Source organism: Peromyscus eremicus, chromosome 17, assembly GCF_949786415.1.
Source record: "Peromyscus eremicus chromosome 17, PerEre_H2_v1, whole genome shotgun sequence".
Taxonomy (NCBI): domain Eukaryota; kingdom Metazoa; phylum Chordata; class Mammalia; order Rodentia; family Cricetidae; genus Peromyscus; species Peromyscus eremicus.
Genome location: NC_081433.1, coordinates 56,799,411 through 56,813,546, shown reverse-complemented (window position 1 = coordinate 56,813,546; position 14,136 = coordinate 56,799,411). Strand labels below are relative to the sequence as shown.

At 36.6% G+C, this 14,136-nt stretch overlaps 1 protein-coding gene across 1 annotated transcript in view; it reads right to left on the bottom strand.

Annotated features, from left to right (window-relative positions):
- Positions 1 to 1,458: 1,458 nt before the first annotated feature.
- Positions 1,459 to 14,136, bottom strand: part of LOC131894500 (zinc finger protein 431-like) — a 38,315-nt gene continuing 25,637 nt past the window's right edge. Inside the window, exons 2-4 of the mRNA XM_059244774.1 lie at positions 4,412 to 4,538; positions 4,157 to 4,217; positions 1,459 to 3,026 (exon numbers count right to left, since the gene is read on the bottom strand). Of these exons, the coding sequence (XP_059100757.1) occupies positions 1,985 to 3,026; positions 4,157 to 4,217; positions 4,412 to 4,538 (1,230 nt within the window). The 3' untranslated portion in view covers positions 1,459 to 1,984. The remainder of the gene's footprint in view (positions 3,027 to 4,156; positions 4,218 to 4,411; positions 4,539 to 14,136) is intronic.

The window sequence follows — 14,136 nt, the reverse complement described above, 5'->3', positions numbered from 1 at the left end:
AACAATGTCTTAACTCTTATCTCTCTAGCCACCCTTTAACTTAAAGTTTATTTTCATATTTTAATTAAAATATTGTATCACTCTTCCCCTCCCTTGTCCTCTCTCTATCCCTTCCCAAATTCTTTTCTTCCAATTTCTTTCTTGTTAAGTATGTGTGAATAAGTACGCACAAATACATGAAGAAAACGGACTGAATCCGTTTCTGTAAGTTGTGTGTGTGTGTGGTTTCACAGCTGAACACATTGCACTGGATATGCTATTATCATATCTCATCTCTTCCTAAGGCTAATTCTCCCACCTGCAGACTTCTACTCTTTAATGAGCAACAGCATTCCAACCCTGAAGTGACCTAGGCTGCCTTGGACAGGAAACATTATCAAGAACAGAAAATTTTGGGTGGTAAATACCTCAGCTAATACTTGCTGGTCTCATGGCCCTAAAGTTCTCATACCGCAGGGAAGACTAGGGACATTGGCCAATCACAGTCTCCCTAGGTTCTCTGGGCCTCTCACTATCCCCACTGACCATTCTCACCTTGGATGACTTCTAAATCCTAAAATTCCTGCCTCCACTTTCTAAGTACTATGGTTACAGGCTAGTGCCACCATGCCTGGCTTAAGTGGCTTCAACTTCATTTAGTGAGGTGTTACTTATTTCTGTGAGCCTAGGTTTCACCATTTGAAGAATAAGGACAGAACTCTGAACTAGTCCTTTGATGAGTTATAACAGACTCAATGATAAAGAAAAATAATATTGCTCATACTTAGAAGACAGTGGACTTTAAAGCAGGAGGCCTGCATTTGATGGGAGCCTCCTATTACTGGAGTTAGGACCAGAGTCTGTGTCATGGCTACCCTAAACAGCCAGGTTCAGCCACTCATCTTTATTAGGCCAATTAAAAGAACCAAGTTGTCCAGTTGTGACATGTCCACTATAATGCAGGAACTCTAAAAGCAAGATGGGCAGATCTCTCTGATGTTCTAAGACAGTCTAGTCTATAGAGTGAGTTTCAGACCAGCCAAACATTCATAGTGAGACTATTCCCTTAAAATAAAAATAAACAATAGGAAAAGGAAAAAAATTGAAAACATCTTTATTCAGTATGACTAATGTAACAGTAATGAAGATATAAGGTAAATAATCAATCCCTGGAGTACAAATAGGTTTAGATAGATGGCAAGAGGTATGCATAACTAAGTAATCTAACTAAGCCATATAATGAATTTTTTTCCATCCCTAAATCCCTCCCTCATTCTCAGCTTTCTTCTGTGTAAGGTATTCACATAAGGAGTACATGTTTCTTCAGTAGAAAAGTTTTTTCTTGTCTCCCCGCCCCCCCTAGACTCAATCTTTGCCCAGAATGAGATTCCTGGGAAATTAGAATTTCATGGGGTCCATTGTATCATTAGTGGTTAGCCAAATGGATATAAAATGTCTGTTTAAAATATCTTTAGAAAGGTGACAGGGGTGAGAGTGTGGAGAGTGAGGAGCTTTAGGGTCCAAGTGTAGTCCATGAAATGGGGGCCTACAGGGTGCTGTCAGACAGCTGTATGTAGTTGCCAAAAATGGAAAGAGTGGAAGACTCGGAGGGGATAGAACCACTACACCCATGAAGTTTTACACCTGTATGGATTATTTCATGTAATTGAAGTGTGAAATCTAAATTTAATTATCATTTAAATTCATAGGGCTTTTTCCACATGAGTTTAGAGGTGCAAATAAAAGAGGTACATCATCATGCTTGAACAGATTGTTGACACTTGTCAGATTTTTTTCTTCAGAATAATCTTATTTAACTGAATGTAAGTGTGTTGGCTAATGGTCCTACAGAATTCTTTACTTGGTTTCCATTTGGTGTGAATTCTTTCAGGTTCTCAAAGATTACTATTGTATGCAAAGTCTATAACAGATTGACTACACACAAAGTTCTCCTCTTGTATAAAGACTCATGAAGTGCAATGACTTTACCACACTGATGACATTTTTAGGTTTGTTCTTCAGTATGATTTCTTTTCATGACTTCAAAGACTACTGTTAAAAGCAAAGGCTTAACCACATTACTTGCATTCAAAGTGTTTCCTCCAGTATGTGTTCTTTTGTGTATTTGAAGACTTCTGTGATGTGCAAAGGCTTTACAACATTGAGTACATTGGTAGGGTTTCTCACCAGTATGTGTTCTTTCATGTATTCGGAGATAACTCTGTTCTGAAAAGGCTTTATCACATTGATTACATTTATAAGGTTTCTCTCCACTATGTATTTTTTTATGTATTCGGAGACTAGTGTGACGTGCAAAAGCTTTACCACATTGACTACAATTGTAGGGTTTCTCTCCAGTATGTGTTCTTTCATGTATTCGGAGATAGCTGTTATATGCAAAGGCTTTGCCACATTGAGTGCATTCATAGGGTTTCTCTCCAGTATGAATTCTTTGATGCCTTTGAAGATAATTGTGACGTTCAAAGGCTTCACCACATTCATTACATTTGTAGGTTTTTTCTCTAGTATGCGTTCTTTCATGCTTTTGAAGATGACTGTGACTTGCAAAGCCTTCACCACATTCATTACATTTACAGGGTTTCTCTCCAGTATGGGTTCTTTTATGTACACGTAGAATATTGTGTTGTGAAAAGGCTTTGCCACATTGATAACATACATAGGGTTTCTCTCCGGTATGTGTTCTTATATGTATTTGGAGACTAGTGGGTTGTGAAAAGGCTTTGTCACATTGATTACATCTGTAGGGTTTCTCTCCAGTATGTGTTCTTTTATGTCTTTGGAGGCTGCTAAGATGTGCAAAGGCTTTACCACATTGCTCACACTCACAGGGTTTCTCTCCAGTATGTGTTCTTTTATGTATTCGGAGATAACTGTGGTTTGCAAAGATTTTTCCACACTGATTACATTCATTGCGTTTTCTTCGAGCAGAAATTCTTTCATGTCTTTGAAAATGACTGTGATATGGAAATGCATCGGCACATTGAGTATATTCACAGGGTTTCTCTCCAGTAAGACTTCTTTCAGACCTGCGAAGATAATTGGTACATGTAAAAGCTTTACCACATACATGACACTCATGAATTTTTTTTTTTTTACCTGAATGAATTAACTTTACAATTTGGTCTAATTGTAAAGAGGAGTCAGATCTTAAGGTTTTATCACTGTGTTTACACTCATGGTGTTCCCCCTCATTAAGCATTGTTTTCCATCTTTGAAGAGACCAGTGATGGTAAGAGCCTTTATTACAAGGCTCACATTTTTATTCATTTTTATATTTTTTTTCACATATTTAAAGAGAACTGAAAAAACTCAGAGCTTTGCCACATCGATTGCATCTGTAAATATTCCTACACTATGAATCATACATTTGCAAAGTGAACCAAGACAAACCAAAGAATTTCCACATTTCTAATATTCATAGGGATTTTCTGCAGTGTGTGTTTATTGATGTATTCTTAATGGAATTAAAAAACTAATTGTAAACTTGTATCACATTCAATAAGTCTACTAAAAGTAGAGACTACTATATAACTTCCAATTACTCTGGGAAAAAGATTACTTCTTTCCATATCTCTATGCTCACATGGCTTATATCCAGAGTGACATATAATATACCTAGTAAAAGAATAACAAATAAGGGGTTTCCACATTGCGTTCACAGTTTCACTTTCTATTCCTCGCGGACATGTAATATAGGGATTAAGGTTTCTCTACAACTTTCTTGACTCTCATAAACTTCCCCTCTCACTAAACTTAGCATAGTTGCTACAAGTATATGAGTAATACCAGCTTTACTATGAACTATTTAGTTATTAGAAGATTTTGGACATATACCTTTAGCAATTGTGTATACCTTTAGCAATATCTGAATGGTATGAAATTAAACAGATTGGAAGTTCTACAGCATAGCTCCCATGGAGCTATGATTCAAATGGTGATATGTGTTAAGGCACTGTTTCTTCGTCTTCTTTCTTATAAGAATGACAGGCAAACACAAATCAGCTCCATGACATTGAGGTACATGATTTTGTGAGAATTTAATAACCATCAATACACTTAAGGCTGTGCTTATTTACACTGTTGTAAACTTAAAACTTCCAGACACATTAAAATTTACTCAGAGGCACATTTGTATCCACTTGCACATTAAAATTACCTTCCATGTCTTCTAGAACTTTGATAATATTCTTCAATATTATGGTCTTTCCAATTGTAGCCTAAAATATAGTACAAGAAAATATATGATATATTATTGGAAATTATATAAAATTTAAGCTATTATCTTCAATGAACCCTGACTGATTTATTCAACTCATTCTTCCTCTTTCTCAATCAAAATTATAGAAGAGCATTAACAACCAAGAAACAGTTATCCCTTTATTTTAAAAAGAGAAGGAAAATTCAATCTTACCTATAGTAGTGAGGTTCCTGTAGGTTTCCAGCATCACATCTTTGTACAGATTCTTCTGGGAAAGATCCAGCAAAGCCCACTCTTCCCAAGTGAAGTCAATATGTACATCATCATAGGTCACTGCATTCTAAAATATCCCATACATGTGTGTAACAGAAAGCATGATCATAACAGTGTTGTAAATATATACTTCTTTGACAATATATTCATATATTTCTGGTCATTTCAGAAGGAAACTGAATAAGAGGTTCACCTCTTGTCATTTCTGCACACCTTGCAAGAAATATGATAATTAACAGACTTTAAAAGAGAGAGATAAGCAAACAGATCAACAGTACTGAGTAAACACCAGAGACATTGTATGAACAATTACTAACTAAAAAAAAAAAAAAAATTGGTGCATTGGCTCATGCCTATAATCCCAGCACTCAGAAGGCAGAAACAGATGTATTTCATTGAGTTGGATGCCAGCCTAGTCTAGGCAATGAGTCCGAGGACAGCCAGAGGTAGATATAAAGACCCTGTCTCCCCCACAAAAATCAATTAATCAAAGAAAAACATAGGAAGAACTCAAAGATTTTTACTGAAGTTCCTAAAAGATGTATGCCTTCACTCCAGTTCTGTCTTCATTTTCCAGAAATCTAAAGTGCTCCAGTTTAACTGTAGCATTAATAAAATCTTATTAAAAAGGGAATGCATGTCTAAACAGTTACAAGTGGACAGATGAAAACATTAGCAATATAAACGTTGATCATAAATAAACAGTGTAGGGCAAGAGAGATGGCTCAGCAGTTAAGATTGCTTGCTGATCTTGCAAATGGGTAGGCTCAATTGCCAGTACTTACATGAGGGCTCACAATTATCCATTACTCAAAGTTCAAGAGTTCTGAGGCTGTCTTCTGACTACTGTGAGGACAATGCACACATGTAGTGCATGTTGATGCTTACAGGCAAAATACTCATATTTATTCAAACAAATGTCAAAACATATACAACAGACAGGAAGAATGCCACACAACTGCAATCCAATAACTCACACAACTACAATCCAACAACTCACAAGACTCAGGTAGCATTAATGTCATGAATACACGCTATCCTGGGAAATAGAATGATAACCTCTGCCAAATTTCAAAATTCAAGATGTGGCTGAAGATCAGCACAACACCATATGTTTGACATTTACAAAAACCTACATTCCAGGCTATGCCAATAGTATAAGGACAAAAAGAGCAAGGCATGCTGGTCCACCTTTAATCCTAGCACTTGGGAACTAGAGTCAGGTAGATCCCTAAGTTGGAGGCCAGCCTCGTCTACACACCTCCTTTCAGGACATCCAAGGCTACATAGATAAACCTTCTCAAAAAATTTAAAAAAAAAAATAAAAACAGCAGGCCAGCAAAATAGTTTAGCATTGAACAGCAATTGCTTGTAATGTACCCTTTGTGATTTAAGAATACAGTCTATAATAGTAGTGAAAATGTAACAGTATGAAAAGGAAGATAGTTTATTAGTTTCAACCACAACACAGTAGACACAAAGAACAGGAAATAGGTTGAGGCTATATACATGCAAAGCCCATCCCCAATCAGGAATTTTATCCAAAAAGCCTCCTCTCAATAAAGGTTCCATAAGCATAAAGGTTCTAAGGTTTCTGTCTTGCTTAGTCACTGTCTCTTGATCAGCAAGTTCTCTTATCAAGCCCAGACCCACTTGCTTAAGGATACTGTCACAAAGAAAGCCACCAAAGAGAGACAAGTGTTCAAATGCAACATCCTATGTAGTAGGTTTTTCAGCCAATCAACTACACTCTGACCTAGGTCACTGTAAGGTCATGGTCATCCCATGATGAAAATCCATTTAGTCTAAAGACAAAGATCCTCACAGTCTGAACAGTCCCTACACAGTTCAAATTTGCAAAGTTTCTTCTGAGACTCAAGGAAATTTCTTGACTGTGACATCTTGTAAAATCAGAAGACAAGTTACATCTTTCCTACATACAATGGCATAGAAGATTCATTCCCCTTTCCAAAAGAGAGGAATGGAGACACAGTGAGGGAATATTGGACCAAGGCAAGACTGAAACCCAGCAGGGCAAACACCAAATCCTGTATCTTTGTGTCAGACACATGGGGCTTCAGTTTCAAAGGGCTTAGAGAGCTCTAGCCCTGCAACTTCTCATGCATCTCTCTCTTAGGTAACTTTCACTCCCTATATGTGGCTCTCAACAGGTGTATCAAACTTAGGTATCTCAACATCTTGTAGTCTCAAAATGCAACCCAGGCTTCATCTTCACAGATTCATGCAATGAACTCTCAGTCTCCTACTGAGGCTCTGACTCTACTACACATATGCCTGCAACAGTGCTGAACTGAAACCACAGACTAAGAATCCATAATCTGAAATTATGATTCTTTCTTGTTTCCAGAACCGGTACAACATGGGTGATTCCCCTGAAAATTTGTCTTCTAAGTTGTGATGGATCTTACCACAGTTGGACCAGAGTTGCAGCAGGGTCTGTATGAAGTTGCTTCCTGGGACTAAGAATCACTTTGCCTACTCCTACCATTAACTAAAGTCTTAGCAGGATGGAGTGTTACCTTTAGAGCACCTACTCAGGCTTCCACTGTAGAGCACAGGCCTCCTTTTTAATGGTAACTATCTCCTTGAAAATTCCTACCTCTGTTTCAGCACTTGACTGCCATCTTAAGCTAGAATCATTTTTCTCTAAAACTCACAGATTTTTCATTTATTTCTATCTCACTTGTTGCTTTTTTTCACTGTAGTCCTGAATGAGTCATCAATAATTATATTCCAACAGATTCAGTATTCCATCTAAGAAATCAATCCATTATTTTTTTAGTTCTGCCACTCAATTTCTCAGTGCATGAGCAGAAAGAAGAAAGATTTGGGGCCAACTTATCACACAGTGACCTCTAGCTTAATTATTCATAGTCTATTTCCACTGAAATCCAATGACCTTGACCTCCTCTGTCTGCCATTACTCTCAACATTCTCATCTTCCTGGTCCTACAAGAACAGCTAATTAAGCTACATGTACAGCTTCCTATGGCTTTTGCCATTTAAAGTCCTGATATCTTCTGCATCCCTCCAAAGCAATATCCCTAGGTTCTGCCCAGCAACAAAATCTCTTTTGTTGTGCCATCTTTTACTTCTCTGCTTCTGTGATTAAATCCTCTAATCAAAAGCACCTCAGGTAGTAAGAGGGTTTATTTGGCTGATTCTGCCAGATCATAGTCCATCATTTTGGGAGCTTAGGATAGAAACTTAAGCTAGAAAATGAAGACAAAACCATGGACAAATATTGTTTCCTGGCTTTCTCTCTTGCTTGGTCACTGTATCATGATCAGCTAGTTCTCTTATCAAGCCCAGGCCCACTTGCTTAGGGATATCATCACACTCCCTCATCAATCATCAATCAACACAATCTCTCACAGACATAGCAACCAGGCTTCTTATAGGGGCACATGCTCAATTGAGGCTCACTCAGAAAACTAACTGTAGGTTCTGAGATGTTGACAAATGAACCTAAACAGAACACAGAGACAATAATATGTAAGAAAGTTTAAAAAATCCAAAACCAGGGGCTGGAGAGATGGCTCAGTTCTTCCAGAGGCCTTGAGTTCAATTCTCAGCAACCACATGGTGGCTCACAACCATCTGTAATGAGATCTGGTGCCCTCTTCTGGCATGCAAGCAGAACACTGTATACATAATAAATTAAAAAAAAAAATCCAAAACCAATGTGTTAACCATATCAATACTTAAAGTTGAAAAAAACCCAACACTGATGATTGTAACACCTGGAAAAGATGGATGTGTCAAGAAATGAGGAGAGAACCTTTAGCATTAAGAAGAAAAAACTAAAACTATTTCCCCATAGAAAGTCCCCAAACAAGTAAAAACTCAAGGAACTCATAATATAATATAGTAAATTTTTAGAATATAAAAATAGGTGGTCTATCATTTCTCAGAGAAACAACAAAATAATTAGACTATAATTAATAAAATCACATAACATAGGTGGCACCACCAATAAAGGGGGACACAAAACTTGATACAAATTTAACACAGTCCCTTAAACAAGAACTACAAGATTTTAACCAAAGATCAAAATCAAAGAAATCACTGGCCAGCACTCATCTTGTACACTCTGCTTTTTTTTATTTTCCAAAAATAGAAAATGGGTTTGGCAAGAAGGGCTGTTCCACCAAAATTAGAGCGATTCACTTGAAGCCCTCTGATGTTTTGACATTGTAGAAAATAGTTTTGCTTACTTAAAGTATCTCATTCCCTTATGATAAAGAAAAGTATATCTATTAGTATTACTTAGACACTATTTTGTTTCCAATGATTGAAAATTGGATGTAAGTCTGCAACTGACTATGGAAATGTAAATTTTTAAAAAGCAAATGCAAGATCATAGATTTTTAAAGAAATAATGTATGATTTGTATTATACATCTAAAGCAACTTGTTTTGCTCTAATTACTTTATAAGTCACAAGCACTTTTGAAAAAAAAAATCTACCCTCATCTTTATGTGTATGTTTGTGTATGTGAGAAAGAATGTGTGTATAGGTGACACACCAGAGAAGAGAATGTCAGATCCCCTGGATTTGGGGTAGCAGGTGGTTAAGAGCTTCCTGACTTGGATGTTGGTATCTGAACTTGGGTCAACCCCAAAAATAATACTTGCTGAGTGACCTGCTCAGCCCACATAGTACTTTTTATCCAATAAACTGAAAGTCTTTCACAGATTAACAACAACAAAAACTAAATTAAAAAAAAAGTATATAAATGATCCCAGAATCTCAGGTGCTGAAGATATGGTAGAATAAATGGGTATATGAGTCAAAGAAAACATTAAATCTAAAAAATTCCTGACACAAAATATCCAAGAATTCTGGCAAACTATGAAAAGATCAAGCAAGGAGAAGAATACCAGCTTAAAGGTCCAGAAAATATTTTCAACAAAATCATAGATAAAAATTTTCCTAACCCAAAGGAGGTGCCTATCAAGCTGGTACAAGAAGCATACAAAAGACCAAATAGATTGGAATAGAAAAGAAAGTCTCCTTGCCACATAATAATGAAAACACTAAACATACAAAACAAAGAAAGAATATTAAAAGCTGCAAAGGAAAAATACCAAGTAACATACAAAGGCAGACCTATGAGAATTATACCTGACTTCTCAATGGAGACTCTGAAAGTCAGAAGGGCTTTGGACACATGTGCTGCAGATTAAGAAACCATAGATCCCAGCCCAGATTACTATACCCAGAAAAAATTTACATTCACCATAAATGGAGATAATAAGATATTCAATGATAAAGCCAAATTTATACAATATCTATCTACAAATGCAATGCCGCAGAAGGTGCTAGAAGGAAAATTCCAAACCAAGGAGATTAACTCCACATACGAAAACAAAGGAAATAAATATGTCACATCAGCAAAAGCAAAAGGGAAGCACACAAACACAAACACATACACACACCAACAACAACAGCAGCAACAACAAAATAAGAGGAATTAACAATCATTGTTTATTAATATCACTCAGTTATCAATTGCCTCAATTCCCCAATAAAAGACACAGATTAACAGAATGGATGAAAAAGAAGGTTCATCTTTCTACTGCACCTAAGAAACACACTTCAACATAAAAGATAGACATTATCACAAGGTTAAGGGTGGAGAAAAGATATTCCAAGCAAATAGACCTAAAAAGTAAGCAGGTGTAGCCATTTTAATATCAAACAAAATAGAATTCAAACAAAAATTGATCAAAAGATATAGGAAAGAACACTACATATTCATCAAAGGAAAAATCCAGCAAGATAACATTTAGATTTTTAACATCTATGCCACAAGCACAAGGTTAACAACTTTGTAAAAGAAATACTTCCACGTCTTAAATCACACAGCCTCACACACTGATAGTGAGAGACTTCAGTACTTCACTCTCAACAATGGACAGGCCTTCCAGATAAAAACTAAACAAGAGAAATGCTCGAGCTAACTGACTTTATAAACCAAATGAACCCAACTGATATTTACAGAACATTCCATCTAAACATAAAAAATAAACCTTCTTCTCAGCACCTCATGGAACTTTCCCCAAAATTGTTGACATACTCAAACACAATGCAAGCCTCAAAAGATACGAGAAAATTGAAATAATCCCCTGCACCCTGTCAGAACACCATAGATTAAAACTAAATATAAACAACAACAGAGGAAAAAAACAGAAAGCTTACAAATTCATGGAAACTGAACATTTATCTAGTGAATGACTACAGGGTCAAGACAGTAATAAAGAAATTAAAGACTTTCTAGAATTCAATGATAATAAATACACCACCTTTTGCATGAATTCTAATTGGTCTTAATAATAAAAACCTGGAGCCAGAATAAATGCTGAAAGATCAAAGAAGCAGAGTAGCCAGCCACTAGAAAGACTTCTTACCTCTCCTGAATTCTCAGCCTGAAAAACTGAGTTCCTTTCTCTTCCCAACTTATATTCCTTTCTCCATCTAGCCATATCACTTCCTGTCTCAACCTCCCTAGTGCTGAGATTAAAGGCGTGTGTACTTCCCAAGTACTGGGAGCAAAGGCATGAGATCCCAAGTGCTGGAATTAAAGTTGTGTGCCACCACTGCCTGGCCTCTATGGTTAACTCACGGCTAGCTTTGCCCTCTGATCTTCAGGCAAGCTTTGTTAGATCATACACAAAGTATCACCACACATACCCAAATTTATGGGACACAAATAATGCTAAGAGGAAAGTTCATAGCACTAAGAACCTACATTAAAAAAAAAAACAAAACAAAACATGGTAGAGATCTCATACTAGCTAGCAACTTAACAGCACACCTGAAAAGCTCTACAACAAAAGAAGTAATGTTGGTTAATTGTTTCATGTGGGACAACTGAAGAAAGAGAGACACTTGAGGATATAATGAAGCCTTAAAGAACAGAGAGGTCAGCCTCAGTGGACAGAACTCCAAGCAGCTTTGCAGAAGTGTTTTTATTGTTACATGAACAGTACTTTTTACCAAGTCAATTTCCACATACCAGAACCATTGATCTGATCTAAGAGTTGTCTGAAGGATCACATTACCAAAGCAATTCCCAGCCATTACAAGACTTCCTAGTTTGTGAAGAATGTCTTGTGACTGAAGACATGCAAAAGCTCTGAGGCTCCTACAGGAAAAACTCCATAAATCTCAGATAACATCACTGATTATTTTCAAAACATTACTACAAAACCTAGGTGAGCCATTACTCCAGGGTTTACATCAGGTACAAACAATGGCTCTACTAAATTTTCCACTACAAAGTAAGCATAACAGCAAGTAGACAGCAAGAAACTATCCAATTGAGGGCTAACATCAATAAAATAGAAAAACAGAGAACACTACAAAGAATCAATGAAACACAGAGCTGGTTCTTTGAGAAAATCAACAAGACAGACAAACCCTTACCCAAACTAACTAAAATACTGGGAGAATATCCTAATTAATAAAATCAGAACTAAAAATGGGGACCTAACAACAGACACTGAGGAAATTTAGAGAACCATAAGGACATAGTTTAAAAACCTGCACTCCATTAAATTGGAAAATCTAAAAGAAATGGATAATTTTCTCAAAAGGTACTACTTACCAAAGTTCAATCAGGATCAGACAAACAATTTAAATAGATCTGTAACACCTAGTGAAATATAAGCAATCATTACAAGTCTCCCAACCAAAAAAGCCAAGGCCCAGACAGTTTTAGTGCAGAATTCTACCATACTTTCAAAGAATAGTCAATGATAATACTCCACAAATTATTCCACAAAATAGAAACAGAAGGAACATTACCCAATTCATTTTATGAAGCTACAGTTACCAAGATACGCAAAGCACATAAAGACGCAACAAATAAAGAGAATTACAGACCCATTTTTCTCACGAACATTGACACAAAAAAAAATCAATAAAATATTTGCAAATAAAATCCAAAAACACATTAAAAAGATCATCAAAAATGTTCAAGTAGGCTTTATCCCAGAGATGCAGGGATGGTTCAACATATGAAAATCAGGAAATGTAATCCACCACATAAATAAACTGAAAAATGCACAGGATCATCTCATTAGACACTGAAAAGGTCTTTGACTAAATGCAACATCCTTTCATGATAAAAATTTTGGTTGAGGTTAGGGATACAAGGGACATACCTAAACATAATAAAGGCAATTTACAGCAAGCCTACTGTTGTAGAATATTATTTTAAGGTGTATTACTTTTGTTTATGCTGCATTTGTTTAACTCTGTGAATCTGTGTTACTTTGCCTGTCTAAAACACCTGATGGTCTAATAAAGAACTGAATGGACAATAGCAAGGCAGGAGAGAGGGGGGGGGGCCAGAGATGGCAGGTAGAGAAAATATATAGGAGAAACCTGAAAGGAAAAAAAAAAAGAGATAGAGGAGTGAAAGGAGAAGGAGCCAGAGAAGGAAGAGGAATCCAGGAGCCAGGCACCCAGCTACACAGCAAGCCACAGAGTAAGAGTAAGATTTACAGAAGTAAGAGCATGGGAAAAGCCCAAGGGCAAAAGATAGATGGGTTAATTTAAAGTTAAGAAAAGCTGGCTAGAAACTAAGCCAAGCTAAGGCCAGGCATTCATAATTAAGAATAAGCCTCCGTATGTGATTTATCTGGGAGCTGGGTGGTGGGCCCCCCAAAAAGAGTAAAAAAAAAAAATTGGTGCCCAACATGGGGTGTATTTCCATAGGGCCTGAGAAAGCTTAAAAGTAAAAAAGAAAAAAGAGGGCTCCTTTAAGAGGTGCTGCTGTTCAGCTGGCAGCACTAAATAAAAAGAGAGAGCTAAGTAAAAATGTCAAGCTAAGTAAAAACTGCCTGTGGCAACACAGGTACTGGCTTCCACAGCTAGGACAGTTAAATGCAGTTTTCAGTCACAAACCTCTGACTGAGCAGTGAACTTTAGGTTTGGCTTTCATGACCCAAGATGTGGGACAAGCCAGGAGAGAGCTGCATGCAGAGGATCCATGTGTACCTTATCAGTCTAAGGTTTGCTTGTATGGTCAAAAAAGACTAGAGATATGCAGTAAAAGAAATCCAGATGGAAAAAACCTCTAAACAGGTTACAGTGTGTTTAACAATGTGCATAGGCTTAGGAAAAGGAAAATATTATAGTGATAGAAAAAAAATGAAAAGTTTATCAAATAAAATCTTTAAAGAGAGTAAAGAAAAAAGCCAGGTAAGATGGGAAATACACAGGTAGTCTGGATTTGTATGTTATTGTTTTGATTTTGAATTTTTTGATTGTTGAAAAGCAAACCATGGATGCTAAGAAAGAGGAACTGATGAAATAAACCTGTTTTTATACCTTAGGAATGCCTTAACTTTTAAAAAAAAAAGTATTAAAAAAATTTGTCAAATGAAAATCAAAAATACTTGGAAGTTTTGTTCCCACAGGAAATAAGAGGCTGTGGATTCCTTCAGTGTTAATATGGATCATGTTTGATCAGGCTAGACCTCCTGAAACTTGACAGGTGATATCTATCAGCAAAGGTTACTGCTGGTCTTCCCAAGACTTGGTCATTATCTCAAAATTTTCTCTCTGGAACCCTAAAAATGCTTCATCCACAGAGAGCAGAAAGCAGTATGGAGAAAACTACATTCACATTC